Source organism: Canis lupus, chromosome 9 (assembly GCF_003254725.2).
Source record: "Canis lupus dingo isolate Sandy chromosome 9, ASM325472v2, whole genome shotgun sequence".
Taxonomy (NCBI): domain Eukaryota; kingdom Metazoa; phylum Chordata; class Mammalia; order Carnivora; family Canidae; genus Canis; species Canis lupus.
The window spans coordinates 16553719-16572309 of NC_064251.1; the positions used below are offsets into that span (position 1 = coordinate 16553719).

At 36.6% G+C, this 18591-nt stretch overlaps 1 protein-coding gene across 3 annotated transcripts in view; it reads right to left on the reverse strand.

Moving 5' to 3' along the window:
* NSF (N-ethylmaleimide sensitive factor, vesicle fusing ATPase) overlaps positions 1-18591 on the reverse strand; it is a 145029-nt gene that overhangs the window by 106071 nt on the left and 20367 nt on the right. For all 3 annotated transcript variants that reach the window (XM_035721208.2, XM_049114627.1, XM_049114628.1), the window contains exons 2-7: positions 18419-18504; positions 16067-16166; positions 12909-12948; positions 4061-4227; positions 1038-1145; positions 514-589 (exon numbers count right to left, since the gene is read on the reverse strand). In XM_035721208.2, the coding sequence (XP_035577101.1) occupies positions 514-589; positions 1038-1145; positions 4061-4227; positions 12909-12948; positions 16067-16166; positions 18419-18504 (577 nt within the window). The remainder of the gene's footprint in view (positions 1-513; positions 590-1037; positions 1146-4060; positions 4228-12908; positions 12949-16066; positions 16167-18418; positions 18505-18591) is intronic.

Genomic DNA, 18591 nt, shown 5'->3' on the forward strand with positions numbered 1-18591 from the left:
AAAAAAACTAGTGAAACCCAAATAAAACCTGCAGTTTCGATGGTAGCAGTGTAACTGTGTTAACTTAGTTTGAATAATTGTGCTATGATTATTTGAGATGTAATACCAAGGATGCTGGTGAAGTATAGAGAACCTCCCTAAACTATTTTTGCAAATCTTCTGTAAGCCTGAACTTATCTCAAAACTAATAGATTAACATTAATTTTATTCTGTATTTTTTTCCTGGTTTTTAGTGTGATTGCTAGGAAGTTAAAAATTACACATAAGGCTCACATTCCATTTTTATTGGACAACGAGGATCTGGTGAACATTTTGAACTTTTTTTCTCAACTTTTTTTCTGTGTATCAGCACGGCTGACAGTGATGAAATACTTCGTGGATTTGTGGTAAGTCTTCTCAATGAAGGTGCCCTTATTCTCCTCCCAGACTTAAAAATCAGGGTTGGTTGAGCCACATATGATAACAGAGATAGTCCCACTTCATTCAGAGTTTTCAAAAAATTGCAAATCTTACCAATAAGATTGAGTGATGAATTTTCTGCTTTTTCAAATGCAACCTGACTGTTCCCAACAACCAGTCCTACTTCAATCTGTATAAAAAGACAATAATTAGTAGTCTAATAGTGAACTTCTAGACTTTCCAAAGCAAGGCCAAAAATGACAGAGAAATAAGGTCTCTTTGAGCAAAGCAAATCTTCCAAACTATTATCTAAGTTACATTTATTTTTGTTTCCATTGAATTTCAGTGCATATATCTTTTGAAAATGCCGGTCTTACTGTTATTATTGTATACAATAAATATCATCTGCATTCAACTAGGATTACAAGTACACTTACAAATTTCAATTACTATTAAGTCTGCAAGTAAGGGTATTTTATGCTATATTTAAAAAATAGCGTTAGCTATAAAAGCAATGTTTTCTCCCTATTACCTTAAAACAAAGAGTACATAATAAGAAAGAAATCAAGAGAATGGCTACAAATGTTATATTAACCTGCACAAGTCACATCACAATGATTATTAGAAATAAAACATACCTTCTGTCTTTTACCTGTCGCAGGCTCTCCCTTCAGGATGCTAGGATCCATGGCTTCGATGTCCTTTACCAGCAAGCCAAAAAGTTTTTCATTGAAGCTAAACACAAGCTACATTGAAAAGAGATAAAGGGAGAAAAACCACTTTATAATGGCTGGATTCTTACATCATCACCAGTGTTTTGCAAATGCAGGGAAGGCAGTTTTCTCCTGTATCCCTCTCAAATTTGTTCGACAGGCAAACTACTCACACAGGCAATGAGAGGAAAAGGGAACTAACATTTATTGAGTATCTTCATGTGCCAAACACTACAAGAAGTCCTATACTTAATACTCACGAACTCTCCTAGAAATAGACAGTCTTCCTCAGTTTTACTAGTAAGGGAGCTGAGATCAAGAGAGGGCCTAAGCAATGGAAGTCAGAGTCATAGTACATGACAGCGCCAGGATTCAAGGTTGGGTCCATGACTCGAAGATTCATGCCTTTCTACCACCCACAAATTTACAGACAACTTTTGAATGCTTTTCATTCACCAAGTATTTACGAGCACCTTCTACAATCTAGGATCTCTTCTACTTGCTGGAGTATAACACTAACTATAGCAGACAAAGCTGATGGCCAACCCTGCCACTAATGACCACTACAAATGGGAATCAATGCTAAGAACAGTGATTTGGGGTAAGATATTTATTTCTTCTCTGTATCACAGTAGATTTTTCTCTCTTGGGTTTATAAACATCTGCATGTTACTGGGTTTTAAATGATTACAAATACCAAAGCATTTTCTATTAAAGCAGTAATGCTAAAGGAAAAGGTAAAAACAGTGAAGTCTAGGTAAGCAATTTGAGCATAATTATTCACCAAAAAGTGTAGGGACCCAGAAGCAATACAGTACAGCTCAAAAAGCAATGGACAGGTGGTCAACAAATGAACAGAGGACCATTGTGTTGGGGAGCCTCTTGGACTATCTAATCTGGAAGAGGACCAGACTGGATCTCTAGCCCCTCACCTCATTCTACTTACATCAAAGTACTTAACAGTACCTGGCATTTCTTGCTTTTTTTCTGTCTTCCCCAATTAGAAAGGAAGCTCTGAAAGAATAGGAATTGTGTGTATTTTGCTCACTGCTGATCTGCTAGGCTTAAAACAGTAGCTGAAACAAACATACTAGGTTATCTAGTAAATATTTAATTAACTAACTGTTCAATTAACTAATGGGTTCTTGTCTCAGCTATAGCCCTGGCTGTATAGCCATAGGCATGTCATTTATGTTTTCTGAATTTAAAAATTATTCATTTGCAAAATGAGGAGGTTACTCAAGATGACCTCTGAGGCTCATTCTAATACCAGTACTCTTAAAAATAATAATAAATGCACTATATCCCTTTCCTATCTATCAGTCATTCAGTTTCCACTTATGGAAGTTTGATATCATAATGTATGGATTCTCCAGATTTCTGGTCTTGTTCTTCCAGATTTATGCCATTTGACTTAGATGAGAGGATCCAAAGAAGTGACACTCCTTTCATCCAACAGCTATTTCTTTCTACCACTTCTCTCTCATTGTCTGTTCCACATACTTTCCCAGATGAGACCCTACAAGGACAATCTACGTAAGTCACTAGAGATCAGAATGCCATAAGCAGTGATTCATAAACTTTTTGGTTTCAGGATCCCTTTAAATGACTAAAAATTTATGAGAATCCTCAAAGATTTTGTTTAAATGGATTATATCCACTGGCATTCACTCTCATAGAAATTAGAACAAGAAACTTAAAATGTATTTATTAATATAAAAATGACAATAAGTTCATTTTATGTGAACATAAATGATATTTTTAATTTTGAAAAAAGCTCGCCAATTTCCAAAATAAAAAATCTAAGTAAAACAGTGACACTGTCACATTTTTGCAAATCTTTTAATGTCTTCCTTAAAGGAAAACAGCTGGATCCTCACATCTGCTTTAATAGTCGATATACTCATGAGCTAGCACACATCACATAGTCTACAAAACACCACAGTATGTTTGTAAGAGAATAAGAGAAAAAAGAGACATAACATCTTGGTATTAATTAGGAAGATACTTTGATTTCATAAACCCCTTGAAAGGGCCTCAGGAACCCTCTGAAGTCTCTGGACACATTTTGAGAACTTTTGCTATGGAGCTATGTATGACAGGAGGAAGGAGTTAGGAATAATTAATAAAAGTCACAAAGATAGAAACAAATCAAATGAGTAATGATTATGTGTACAATTAAGCAGCAATTTATGAACTCACACAGCTTTTTTAAGTAAAATTTAAAAGAATTTCTTCCTAGGAGATTAACAATGTATTAACTGAAGTCGAAAAAAAGGGCAACAAGATCAGTAATATCACTTTTAAGGACAGAAAATCTGGGCTTCTGATATTCCATGAAAAACCTGAAAATAGGGATCCCTGGGTGGCGCAGCGGTTTGGCGCCTGTCTTTGGCCCAGGGCACGATCCTGGAGACCCGGGATCGAATCCCACGTCGGGCTCCTGGTGCATGGAGCCTGCTTCTCCCTCTGCCTATGTCTCTGCCTCTGTGTGTGTGTGTGACTATCATAAATAAATAAAGATTTAAAAAAAAAAGAAAAAGAAAAACCTGAAAATATACACACATACTTTTCTTAAGTTTCTCTAGTTCATAACCAAAAATGTTAAGAATTACTTTTCTACAGAAATATATCAGTGAAAGAGAAAACCATACAAAGACAAAACAAATGTCCCACAAAAAGAAAAGTTAGAAATCTGAGACACATAAGTTTGCAGTGTTCCCAAATTTTCAGAGCAAAGAGCTGCTGTAATCGAAAAGCTACTTAAGAATTTTTCTGATCAGACTCAGAGGTTCAGGAAATGCATTTCCCTCGCTTTTTATCACTCAACTGAATATATCTGTCCATATGTGAAGCTCCTCGCAGTTTCTAAAAAGTAGAATTAATTCTGAACTGCAGAGATTGGAATGCCTGTCAAGAGGGAGGAACGAAAAAAAATTCAAAACCACCTGCTGTCCCACTGAGAATGCCTGGTTGTTGAACTGCTGAATGAATTCTGCTGCCATCTTGTCAGTATCGTAAGGGTTGGAGTCAATGCTTTTTTTCTGCAGGAAATCAATCTCGATGGTCATTGTGCCAATGCATTGTTTGGCCTTGTCAAATGTATACAAGGATACTAGGGAAAAAAGAAGAAGCATTTTTAAATCACAAGGACACTGAACACTTGCTGTATTTTGAGAAACTCAAAGTTTCACATGAATGAAGCATAACAGAACTCGACCAAAAGGGGGCTTTCCATGGCAGAGGGACACACAGGTACAGATTAAAGAAAATAATACAACCACTGGAGATTTTGCTCCCCTCTGAATTAGGACAAATCCCTAATAATGCGCACTATCCCTCTACCTTTACCCTTCATCCAACTCTTATAGGAAATCACAGCCCTCCCCACACTATCTCTACATCCTCCTCCTTCTCATTTAACAGAGGACAAAATGACAGTATGGAAAGCGCCAGTGGAGTTGGTATAGCATGTTGCTTTCAAACAAGATTTTTGTTTGACACAAGCAAGAACTAAGGTGAGAAGTGTGGGGACCCTTTTGCCCTAGCAAGTTAGTTTGCAGGACAAAAACAAACAACAACAAAAAACTTGAAAAACAATATTTACTAGATGGGTTTGCTCCAGAACAACTTAGAGTTTGACATTCTTTTTTAATACTATAAAAATATTCACTAAGCACCCACCATAACCAGGGAACTACAGTAACTACTACAGGTATGACATATAAAAGAAAGCAAGGACCATATTTTTAACTCATCTTTGTACAAACAGCATCTAACAACAAAAAACCTAATTTCCATGCTAATAAAAGGAGGCAAGACAAAGGGATGTTGGAGTCTATGTTTCAATAGATTCTGTTGAGTGTAAAAATCTAAGTAAATTATCTAGCTTTCTGTGCCTTGATTTGTTATATCTGTAAAACAAGGAAGATGGAACTACATACATAGACCTTTGCTTCTTCTATACCCCAAATTCTGTTCTAAACTTATTTCTTATAGTCTAGTCAGTTGAATTATATATAAGAATTTTTTGTAAATCGTCTGAATGAAATTGCTTATATAATCATATTTTTATATTTTGGTTTGCCATTGTAAAGGCAGGCACGTAAAGATAAACATTTTTGAAAGCAAAATAATTAAGAAAGCCAGGGTAAGGAATAGAAAGTTCACTGAAGATCAAAGAGTAAGTACAAGTCTCAGCTGAAAGTTTTAGAATACTTTCCTGCCTCCACTTCTGGGTGTTTTATTCTTAAACATTTCCTAGAACATACAGATTTCCTAGAACTTAACAGGTTACATGTTAAGTAATTTTCATAAGCAACAGAACCTAATTGTTTCCTCATATAGTGAAGATCAGTATAGAATAAAATATTAATGTAAAATAAGTAAGTTGATTCAGAAATTCCATATCCAGGTGTCTGTACCAAAAAGACTACTGAACATTTATCTAAAAAGAGATCTATACCGAGGTTCCTTGCAGCATTATTTGTAATAGTCAAATGTTGAAAAAACACTGATAAGGAGCAGAATGATGAATAAGATGTAGCATATATATATAATGTGGAATACTATACAGCAATTAAAATAAAAAATTGATGTATATTTAATAAAGATGGATGAGCTATGAATATATAATTTTTTAAAAGATTTTATTTACTTATTCATGAGAGACACACAGAGAGAAACAGAGACACAGGCAGAGGGAGAAGTAGGCTCCATGCAGGGAGTCCGATGTGGGACTCAATCCCAGGTCTCCAGGATCACGCCTTGGGTTGAAGGCAGCACTAAACCGCTGAGCCACCAGGGCTGCCCTTAATATATAATATTCAGTAAAAAACTGTACTGCAAAGGGAATCCCTGGGTGGCTCAGTGGTTTAGCGCCTGCCTTTGGCCCAGGGCGTGATCCTGGAGTCCCAGGATCAAGTCCCACATCGGGCTCCCTGCATGGAGCCTGCTCCTCCCTCTGCCTGTGTCTCTGCCTCTCTTTCTGTGTGTCTTTCATGAATAAATAAATAAATAAAATCTTTAAAAAAAAAAAACCTGTACTGCAAAAAGAGTCATACAGTATGATACCTCTGTGCATTAAAGGCTCAAAAAATGATTCTACAATGTCATGTGTATTTATATATGTGTGTATTCACACCTATATATATACATCTATGTGCATATATACCTGTGTGTACCACCTATATATCAAGAAACTTGAGTAAGTGTATTAAAATATCATTATTACTATCATTTTCAAATATGCTTTAAAACAAGGTCAGTGTTCCTAAATAGAAAAGACCAAGCTGTTTCAATTTCAAATGCTGCAGGCAGTACCACGGACAGTACCACAGGCAGCACCATGGTCAGCACCACTGGCAGCCCCAAAGGGACAGGTGCCCTGAAGGTTTCATCCAGGAGCAAAGAAGTGTTAAAAGGTTGAGAATGTTTTCTCATTTTATGATTAATAGCAATTCAATGCCAAAGACTAATAAAAATTATTTTTATAAGCAAAGAATATTAGAGGCAGTGCTTTGAATAAACAGACATTACAAATGAAAAGGTCAAATGGTCAAAAAATGTGTTAATTGGACATCAGTCTGTAATACTTAAAATATGTAAATGATTCTTCTAGAAGATTCCTTCACACTAGAATCACTGACTTGACTAAAAAAAATTCTCACCTTACAGACAGAATGCCTGTTCCAGATTCTTTGAATTAGCATCCCCCTTCATACCACACGTGCTATCCTATCTGTACCCACATTGCTACTTACACTGAACCAGCTTTCTACCTTTATGGCCACATCATCCACATCACCAGGCCTCTAATCTCTGCCTTGCCTCAAACTGATTCTACCCTAGTCCCACCTGATCACTTAGTTTTATAATTTTGTTCATTAAAGCTGTTTGATCCACTTTATTAAAAAAATATTTTATTTTTTAAGTAATCTCTATACGCTCAACATGGGGCTCAAACCCACAACACCAACCAGGTGCCCTGTTTAATTCACCTATTAAAGAAGTGACTTTACAATCAAGACAACCACTTCTGGTAGCAGAAAAATGCTTTAAACATAATTTAAGTCACAAAACACATTTCTCAACTCATCAAGATTTATAACCTTGAATTTTCACACCGTAATTAATCTATATTAAAGGTTAAGTTTAGGCACTCTCTTAACTATATTCAGAAAAGTTTGAAGAAGTAAGAAACCTATGCTACATACACACCCATTTTCTCACTAGATTTAATAAGCATGCGTTTTTTTTTTTTTTTTTAACTTCTTCCAATGTCTGTAAATAAGGAATGCTGGTTTCATGCATGACCTACTTCATGCTGGTGCTGAACTCCTTCACTGTCTCAGCTTCTCACTATGCTTCAGGTGAAGGGGTTAGAGTTAAGGGAATCACTTATGTCACTGTTTCTTAAAATGTGGCTGAGGAACCACTTAACAGTGAGTGTTAAAAACACAGATTCATGAATCAGACTTCTCAAGGAAAGGGCCCTGAGAATATTAAAAAAAAAAAAAAAAAAAAAAACACACCTCTACAGGTGTTTCTCCCAGGTATGTTTGGAAAGCACTAATTATGCAACTTCCCACAAGCTACCCATATCTAAAGTAATTTCCTTTATTTTCACCCCAATTAAAATTTTATCCCTTATCCTATTTCCACAAAGGAAGAAAAAAAGCCACCTAAAAATAACCCCAATATTTAAGTTCCCTCTAACTAAAAAAATTTTTTTTAATAAATTTTTAAAAAGTTCCCATGAAAATTTGAAAAAAATAACTCCACAGATTTACTATCAAAACAAAACATATAACAAAATACTGTAGTGTTTCAGCTGAAGTGTCTTTCACTCAAAATACCAACCACGAACTATAAATATGTATATAACATTTTAAACTGAATAAAATACCCTCAAACAAGTACATAGAAATATAATAAAACATCTACAATCAGAAGATTAAGACGTAAGAACACAAATAGACAAAATAAATGCAATAAGTTTTGAAACTCAGGAAAGAGACTGAAGGAAAAGATAAAACTATTTCAGAGTGAATCATAAATTACAAACTGCCCATTGGAGAGTAGATTCAAATTAATGTTCAGTAAGAGGCAGTGAAAGAGGAGGAAAACAACCAAATAATAAAAATAAGAGAAAAAAAATTTTAAGAACAAAGAGGAGGCACCTGGGTGTCTTAGTCAGTTAAGCATCCAACTCTTGATTTCTGCTCAAGTCATGATCTCAGGGTTGTGCAATCAAGCCCAGAGTGAGGTTCTGTGCTCAGTGTGGAATCTGCTTCTCTCCTTCTCCCTCGCCCTCTGCACCTCCCCTTGCCTCATCCCCCACATACTCCTCCTAACTCTCTCTAAAATAAATAAATAAATCTTTAAAGAAAGGGCAGGGGCGCCTGGGTGGCTCAGCTGGTTAAGCATCCAACTCTTTTTTTTTTTTTTAAAGGTTTTATTTATTTATTCATGAAAGACACACACAGAGAGAAGCAGAGACACAGGCAGAGGGAGAAGCAGGCTCTATGCAGGGAGCCCGACATGGGACTCAATCCGGGTCTCCAGGATCACACCCTGGGCCATAGGCCCAAACCGCTGAGCCACCCAGGGATTTCCAGCATCTAACTCTTGATTTCAGCTCAGATCATGATCTCAGGGTTGTGAGATTGATCCCCATATACAGCTCTGTACTCCAGGAGGAGCCTGCTTGAGATTCTCTCTCCCTCTGCCCCTCTCCCTGGCTTATACTCTCTCTCTTTCTCTCTCTCTCCATATATATATATATATATATATATATATATATATATATAAAATAAACAGTAAGGATATTAGACTTTAAATACAGAAAAATCCTCAGGGCTCCCAGGCAGAAAAACTGAAGTACTTATAAGGGTAAGAAAATCAGACTGGAAAAAAAAATCAGACGGGTATCAGACCTCTCAAGAGCATCATACAATGCACGGCAATTGTGATGCAGTATTTTCAAGAAATTCAAGAGAGGAAAACAAGCCCAGAATTTTATACCCAGCCAAGCTGCTCTTGAAATAGCAAAGATCTAAAGCAAATAGTCTGAATATGCAAGAGCTTAATGAATACTATACACATATATACTTCCTGGAGGAATCTACTAGAGCATAGGTTTTATTCAACCAAGTAGAAACTGGCAAAAGGACTGATCATAATCATTTAAGGACTTCATTGTAGAGTTAAGACTAAAACAAGTATGGGTCATGTGCGGAAGAACAGCATGTAAATACCATGCTCTGACAAAGTAGAAAGAAAGCAACTAATATGTACAGCATGGTGACCATAATTAATAATATTAAATTGCATATTTGAAAGTCTCTACGAGAATAGATCTTAAAAGTTCCCATCACAAGAAAAAACTATTTTTGTAACTATGTAAGGTGATGGATATTAACTAGACTCGTGGTGATCATTAGCAACATATACAGATACTAATCACTATGTTTTATACCTGAGACTAATACGTCAGTTATACCTCAATTTTTGAAAATTTGCTTTTCCCACTCAAAAAAAATATTTAAAATTTGAAAAAAAAAAAGCAAGTAACAAAATGGGAGGAGAAAGGGAAAGGTAGAAAATGAGCATTAACTGTTGTACAGACAACAGATGACAGTCAAAGAATATCACTTAGAACTGACAGAATTTTTGAAAAGGTCAAGTAAGAAGTAAAAGGAGGGGACTAAGGGTATTATGAGAGGTATAAATGCAAAATTAATCATTAAAAAAGAAATATAACACTCCTAAATACCAAAATAAAAATTTTAAAATAGCAAAGATGACATACCAAATAGGGAAACACAAATGAAATGTAAAATAACAGAATTGAGACAAAATACATCAGTCATATCAATAACTCTAAATGGGCTTACTGGAAGAAGATTTCAAATTAGCTCATAAAGCAAAACCCAACTCTAAAAATTAAAAACAGTAAGAAAGCAAGGTTTGTGATCCTGACATCAAAGTATATTTTGCAAAAAATAAAAAATAAAAATAAAAAAGCAAAGTGTATTTTGCAACACGTTAAACAAGACAAAGGATAGTTTTTGATGCTAGTAGCCACAATTCAGATTAAAAATATAACAGTTTTGAATATTTACATACCAAATAACACAGAAACTACTATGTAAAGTAGAAACTACATGAGACACAAGGAAAATAGAAAAATACTGAGAAGATTTTAACACACCACTCTTGGTGCACAACAGGGCAAGTGATCACCAAGAAGTAAGACTATAGAAGATCTAAATAGCATAATCAGTAAAGCAGAGATTCTGGACATGCAGCGAACACTACACCCTAATAACAGAATATACCTCCTTCTCAGTACACATGAAACATTTTCTTTCTTTGCATGTGTGGGCAAGTAAGCACAAGTGAGATGAATATGCTTGAGATGTACCCTCTTTGCAAAGTTTAAGTACACGATGCAGTATTGTTAACAACAGTCACCATGCTGTACATCCAATACTTACTCATATAACTGAAGCTTTGCAAGCTTTGACCAAAGAAATCCCCATCTTACAAATGTATTTTTCAAAAACATCACCATAATGAAAGCAAAACAAAAATACCTGAAGATTAGAGAAATGACAGCTAAATACAATACACGGAACTGAACTAGATCCTACACTGAAGGGGGAAACGCTGTAAAGGAAATAACTGGAACAATTATCAAAATTAAATTATGGACTACAGATTAAAGTTTCAATGTTTAATTATATTAACTTTTACTTCCTGAATTCAATTACTATCAGAGCTAATCTTCTTTCTCAGGAAATACACACAAAAGTATTAGATGTAAACAAGTTTCAGATTTCTGAAACTTAATCTCAAATGGTTCAGGAAACAAATGTGAACATGAGTGTACAGAGACAGAAAATGAATTTTTAAAATATGAAAATTGGGATCCCTGGGTGGCTCAGCGGTTTGGCGCCTGCCTTAAGCCCAGGGTGTGATCCTGGAGACCCGGGATTGAGTCCCACGTCGGGCTCCCTGCAGGGAGCCTGCTTCTCTCTCTCTACCTATGTCTCTCCTTCTCTCTCTGTATCTCTCATGAATAAATAAATAAAATCTTTAAAAAATAATAAAAATATGAAAATTGGTGAATCTAGGTAAAAGTAGTATATAGGAATTCTGATCAGCCCTGTATCAGGCTCCCTGCTCAGCAGGGAGTCTGCCTCTCCCTCTCTATCTACTCCTCCCTCGCACTCATGCTATATGTTCTCTTTCAAATAAATAAATAAAATCTTTAAAAAAAAAGAAAACATATCTCAGTAAAACAGAATCACTAAGTAACTAATTCTCTTTAGCATAACTTAGATTTTTTTAAAGATTTATTTATTTGAGAGACACACAGCATGACCAGGACAGGCAGAGGGAGAGAGAATCTCAAGCAAACTCCATGCTGAGCACAGAGCCCAAGGTGGGGCTCAATCTCATGACTCAGAGATCATTGACCAGAGCCAAAACCAAGAGTTGGACACTTAACCAATTGTGCCACCAAGGCACCCCCAACAGGACTTAGACTTCTAAAAACTTTTTTCCAGGCAGCCCAGGTGGCTCAGTGGTTTAGCACCGCCTTCAGCCCAGGGCATGATCCTGGAGACCTGGGATCGAGTCCCACGTCGGGTTCTCTGCATGGAGCCTGCTTCTCCCTCTGCCTGTGTCTCTGCCTCTCTCTCTCTCTCTCTCTCTCTCTCTCTTTCTGTCTCTCATGAATATAAAATAAAATCTTAAAAAAATTTAAAAATAAAATAAAATAAAATAAAAATAAACTTTTTTCCATAGCCATAATTTCACAACGTAATTCTAGGCAGGTCAAATAACCTCCATGTTATTGTCCTTGACTCCTGAATTCTCCCCTTTCCTCACTATACTCCACATGGACATCAGAATCTTTTCTAAAGTTAAGATGATGGGCTTGTTCAAAAATCCTCAGTGGGGGATGCCTGGGTGGCTCAGCGGTTGAGCATCTGCCTTTGGCTCAGGGCATGATCCTGGAGTCCTGGGATCGAGTCCCACATCAGGCTCCCTGCAAGGAGCCTGCTTCTCCCTCTGCCTATGTCTCTGCCTCTCTCTCTGTGTCTCTCATGAATAAATAAAATAAAAATCTTTAAAAAAAAAATTCTCAGGGGCTCTCAATTGTCCTTGAATAAAATCCAAAATTTTCATATATACTTTAAGGCCCTCCACTAACTGCATATTCCCATCACTTAATAGACCTCATTCAGGTAAATCCTTTCAATCAGGCAAACATACTTCCTGAGCCCTGCCTATGATTTGCTTGCTCCCATATGAATGACTTTTACTGATATTATTTCTCATGTTAAGAGCCTTTCTTCTTTATCTCTATTATGTAATGCTTTCCCCCTACTTCATAATCATGCTCAAAACTCCCGTGCCTAAAAATATTTCTCTGGCTGATTTTCCAGTCTCTAATCAATTCATCCATTCCTGTCTATCTGACTACTTTCACATAGAGCTCCCAATGGTAATATTTGAGCACTTATTTACCCTGTACCCATTCTGTGACCTACAAGTTAGTGGATATTCTTCCCTCCATTAGATTGCAATTTTCAGGCAGAATAGCAAGTCAAAAGGTAAGTACCATACTATTTAACTTTTCAATTCTCATATATCTAACCAGTAACACAAACAGGATCAATGTTTAATGGCCTGACAACCAGTAATAGAAAATTTTACACATATCCACAACCATAAGAAAATTATTAAAAAAATCTATATCAGGTAGCTAAAAAACATACCTACCTTCTATTTCTTGCCCAATAGAAAGTCCAGCCCATTTTCGCTGTAAAATAAAATTTAAAAAAGACACTTAAAACTGAATCAGTCAAAGTTAGAGAAAAGAAAATAGGAATTTCCATGAATTTTAGTAATAGGAACACATTCAAGGATTAAAATGTGGTTTAGTATTGTATGTTGAACTGTGTTCCACAAAAAGATACGCTGAAATCTTAGCCTCGGGCACATATGAATACCAACACATCTGGAAATAGGGTCTTTGCAGAAGCAATCAAGTTAAGATGAGGTCATATCAAATTAGGGTAGGCCATAAGCCAATATGACATGGTATCCTTACAGAAAGAGACGAGACAGACACGTGGGGAGAAAGTCATGTGATGATGTTGGCAGAGATTGAAGTGATATATCTACCAGTCAAGGAATATCAAGGATTGTTGGTAACACCAGAAGCTAAGCATGGAACAGATTTTTCTCTAAGGCCTTTGCACAGAGCATGGTCTTGCTGACACCTTGACTTCAGACTTCTAGACTCCCAAACTGCAAGAGAATCAATTTAAGCCACCCATTCTGTGGTACTTTGTTATAGTGGCTCTAGGAAACATATTTACATGCTATAGTTTATATCTGAACATCTACCTAAAAACATACAAAGCTTGCCTTTGTACAATAAAATGGGAATCACCAAGGAAGATGCTCCTTTGCACATTAAACTGCTCCTGAAGGCCTTCATAGTATCAGATAATATTTCAGTATTCTAAATATACTATGGTTACTTTTATTATTTGTGTAATATCTCAGAGAGAAAGACATTCAGTTCATGAAAAGTAAATTACAGCTGGTCAGCTAATCTAGCCTGAAACCCAAGCAGGATTCCAATCATTAAATGGTCCTGATTACTCTTTGTACTAGCCAAAGGATTTTCAGGCATTTGCAACTAGACTTTAGCATCTCCCAGGTCCAGACTGGTTATACAGCAAGAATGTACGGAGGCAGGCCAGATTGTGTTTAGGCAGGAATTCAGGACTGGCTTGGTATGGATTCAAAATTAGTCACTACTGATAACACTTCAAAGAACAGTGAGAAAAATAATTTTTGGCTGAAAATCCACATTCTGTCTACTCATCAAGCAACGCAGATTTGGGGGTGGATTGTGAAGATGCTACATTGTGAATATGCGCAACACCTGCTTTCCCCTCTAGCTCCCTCATCACAGGCACCTCCTCTCCCACCTCTCTGCCCTTCATGCCCATCTCACTTCCAGCCAATGAGAGACTTAGCAGCATGCTGGGTAAGTCCAGACTTTGGATCACAAAGCGGCCACAATTAGGTTCTGTACTTCAATCCCAAAGACAGACTCAAAGGATGACAATAATAGTATCTATCATATGGAGCTGTTTTTGGTATTAAATGAGCTAATATGGGATCCCTGGGTGGCGCAGCAGTTTGGCGCCTGCCTTTGGCCCAGGGCGCGATCCTGGAGACCCGGGATCGAATCCCACATCGGGCTCCCGGTGCATGGAGCCTGCTTCTCCCTCTGCCTATGTCTCTGCCTCTCTCTCTCTCTCTGTGTGACTACCATAAATAAATTTAAAAAATTTTAAAAAATAAATAAATAAATAAATAAATGAGCTAATATATGCAAGAGTACTTAGAACAGTACTTTGCCTACAGTAAATATTAGGGAACGTTTTTTAAAAAGCAGAGAGACAAGAAAAAAACAACTAGAAATTCCTTTTCTGACCACCACAATCCCAGCTCCGCAAAATCTGGCAAACTCTAAAATATCTCAAACATTTGATGTATAGGAACAAATGTGAAAAGTAGTCCTGATATAAAGAGGCATCCAAACAGAGAAAAGGGGAATAGTGAGTAAAGATCTTCTATAATTTTTGAGGGCTTCAAGAGATTTTTTTTTTAAGATTTCATTTATTTATTCATGAGAGAGAGAGAGAGAGAGAGAGAGAGAGGCAGAGACACAGGCAGAGGGAGAAGCAGGCTCCATGCAGGTAGCCCGACGCGGGACTAGATCCCAGGTCTCCAGGAACACGTCCTGGGCTGGAGGTGGCGCTAAACCGCTGAGCCACCCAGGCTGCCCCACTTCAAGAGATCTTTAATCGATCCCTAAAGAGTGTTTGATCTCTTTCCTTCAACCTCCAGGGGAATAAATCAATGCTTATTAGCATACTAGAAGGTAGAGGTTGCATTACATTGATGAAGACTGGGATCAGCAGCACCAGTAAGACAAGGAAGAAAAGGATACAGACTAGTACTTGCAATGCTTCTCAATTTTGTATTAGGTGCCTGCAACAGTGCTGGGCAGTTTTCTTGCCATAGAATCCAGCAACGGTTATAAAAATGTAATCATAATCCTTCTACTTGTTAGGAAGCCCAGGAAGTAACATTGTAATTTGAGATAGCAACTACTCACATCATATTCATCACTACATTTTTTTAAATAATTTTTTTCAAGATTTATTTATTTGGGGGGACAAGAGCAGGGGGAGGGGCAGAGGGAGAAGCAGACTCCCCTCCCTGCCCCCAAACCAGGAACCTGACGTGGAACTTGATCCCAGGACCCTGGGATCATGACCCAATCCAAAGACAGACACTCAACCAACTGAGCTACCCAGGCACCCCACCTCATTGCATTTTAAAAATCTTTATCATTAGATGTCAATTTTACAAGTAAATGTTATTTGTATATATTTTCTGTTACCTTGTGAGTTAACATTAAAATAACTTGAGACTATCTAATAGCTAACTGATATTACCACAGAATTTTTAAAAATTAGGAAAAAAATCAAGGCAATAAAAGGCAAACAGTAAAACTGGCAATTAAGAATGTATCTTTAAGGGTGCCTGGGTGGCTCAGTTAGTTAAGTATCCAACTCTTGATTTCAGCTCAGGTTATGATCTCAGGGTTGTGAGATCAAGTCTCTCATTGGGCTCAGCATTGGGCATGGAGCCTGCTTTAAGATTCTCTGTCCCAATCTCTCTGCTCCTATCCCCTTCCAAAAAAGAATGTTCTTTAAATTCCTTATATAAATACTTAGACGTTTTTTCTTCAATACAAATCAATAGTTACAGGATGACGCCTACTTTAAATGAATTGATTTTTCCAGGACTTCTGCAAATGAAAGAAAATAAATTAGCATCTGAGTTACCTGAGGTAAGCTGAATGCAATGCTCCCTGGAACCACCGATGGATGGGTCCTCAATGTAAATGTGTACCTGTGGTTGGGAGAGGTCCTTACAATCACATGCCTAAAAGACAGAAACACAGTTAATACTCCATGTCAAAAGAAAATAAAAAACATCAATTTCACTATTAGTTTCCAACATGATGCTTGAGGAGTACCAAGTGGAAACACGGCAGAGTGTTTGAGAGTGCGAAAGGAACAGAACCACAAATTTCATTTCTAAAAACTGTCAGCAATTCAAAATGTTTTCCAGGCATAACCTTAGGTCAAGCACACATCAAGCAGAATCAGGATCAAGTTTAAGAGAGTACATACTATTCAAAATATCAAAATCATTGTATCACCAGTTTACATAAAACTAAAGGCAATGATTTAGAGTCCTTGATATGAGTAAAAATTAGGTGAATTTCCTCTACTGAAAATTATGTCACATGCTAAATAGAATAAAAGGATGATAACCAAAAATACAAGAACCAGGATATACCAGTCCAAAAAAGTTAGTTTTAGGACTACTCATTAAATCTCTGCAGGCTCTCATAATAGTTGAAATAGTAACAACCTATAAAATTAAAAAGATGATAAAAATTAAAACTAGTCACAAAATATATCAGCTTTCATGTAGATATCAACATTTACTATTTCAAAGCATTTTGTGCTAATTCACTCTGGTCAGAAGTTACCCATAAACAGATAAAATATAGTTATTCATGATAGCTTACAAGAAATTGCCAAGGACCATGTGTGTGATAAAATCAAACCCTATCTTGAAACAGCACTATCTGTTTTAAAATCATCTTTTAGGGCAGCCCAGGTGGCTCAGCGGTTTAGCGCCGCCTTCAGCCCAGGGTGTGATCCTGGAGACCCGGGATCAAGTCCCGCATCAGGCTTCCTGCATGGAGCCTGTTTCTCCCTCTGCCTATGTGTCTGCCTCTCTCTGTGTGTCTTTCATGGATAAATAAAATCTTAAAAAATCATCTTTGGGATGCCTGGGTGGCTCAGTTAAGTGTCATCCTTTGGCTCAAGTCATGGTCCCAGTATCCTGGGAGCAAGCCCCACATTGGGTTCCCTGCTCAGTGGAGAGTCTGCTTCTCCCTCTCCCTCTGTCTCTCTCCCTGCTTGTGTGTGCACTCTCTCTTAAATGAACAAATAAAATTGTAAAAAAAAAACAAAACAGAAAAAACCATCTTTTACAATGCTATGACTTTTTAAATATTAATACTTGACATTTCTATACATATCATTTTGCCACTAGAACACAAGTTCTTTTATCTGCTATATTTCAAGTAACTCTACCACAAGTACGGTGAACATTTGACAAATGTAAGAGATTTCCATAAACAAATTCTCACACCGATTATCTATACTCTAGTTTATACATAGAAAGTTACGTGTTAAACTTAGTATCATAGAATTTTTAGGACACGAAACAATATTACTGCAATCATATAGTGCAGGCCCTTGAATCTGAAGCTGAAAACTACAGATAATTGAAAATTCTAACTTTGTAAAATTCCTATATTTCAAAGATAGCTTTAAAAAAAAAAGGCTCAGTTAAAAATACGCCCTTGTTGTTCCTTATTTCCCTAGCTGCTTTCTGGTGGGGCTCTTTTATCTCCTTACCTTTACCAGCCTCAGAAGTATATGGGTGGCACTGAACTTGGTAGCAGCATTTTTAGAAATTCTGGCAGGGGTGATGTCAGTCAATTAAAATAAATGACAACAACAACAACAAAAAATTTATAAATAAATACTTAGAAATACTTTTTGTGCATCTTCCAATTTTTATGTCTATTAATTATCAAAATAGCTGATATTTATTGAGGGCTTATTAATGTGCTAGGCACTGTCTTAAATGTTTTATTTATATAAGTCAATCTGTACAAATATCCTGAAGAAGATACTACCATCATCCCCATTTCACAGATTAGGACACAGAGGCACAGAGATGGTAGATAAAAATTATCCATGGTCACCTAGTTTGTAACTGGCAGAGTCAGAATTTAAACTCAATCTGACTGCAGAGCCAAAAACCTAATGACTATGCTATATATGATTCATATAGCCAGTACGTTTAGTACTGCTAAGAAAGTTGATAAAAATAAAAGTTATATATAAAGAGCTATGTATGATTTTAAAAATGTATCAACCAAAGTTTAACACAGTAAAAACTAAAATACATAACTCTCATCTTTTCCATTTTCCAACTCAGAAAGAAGAATGAAAAAATTATTCTCAAGTTTTCTAAAAAATAAGGCTCTCTAGAAGTTTCTAAAATACCACTTGGCGGGTTAGGAGAAAACAAAGTTAGATACTTACTGGCCAGGCTGGAAATCCTTTTCATTCACAACTGCACAGTTGGTTAAAGATAATTCATCTGTAGGACATCTTGCAGCTTGCATAGTCTATAAAAATCAATGATTAGGAAAATAAAATTAGGTCATCTTTCATAACCTTAAAGAATAAGTTTATGTGTCCTGTCCTCTGTTCCT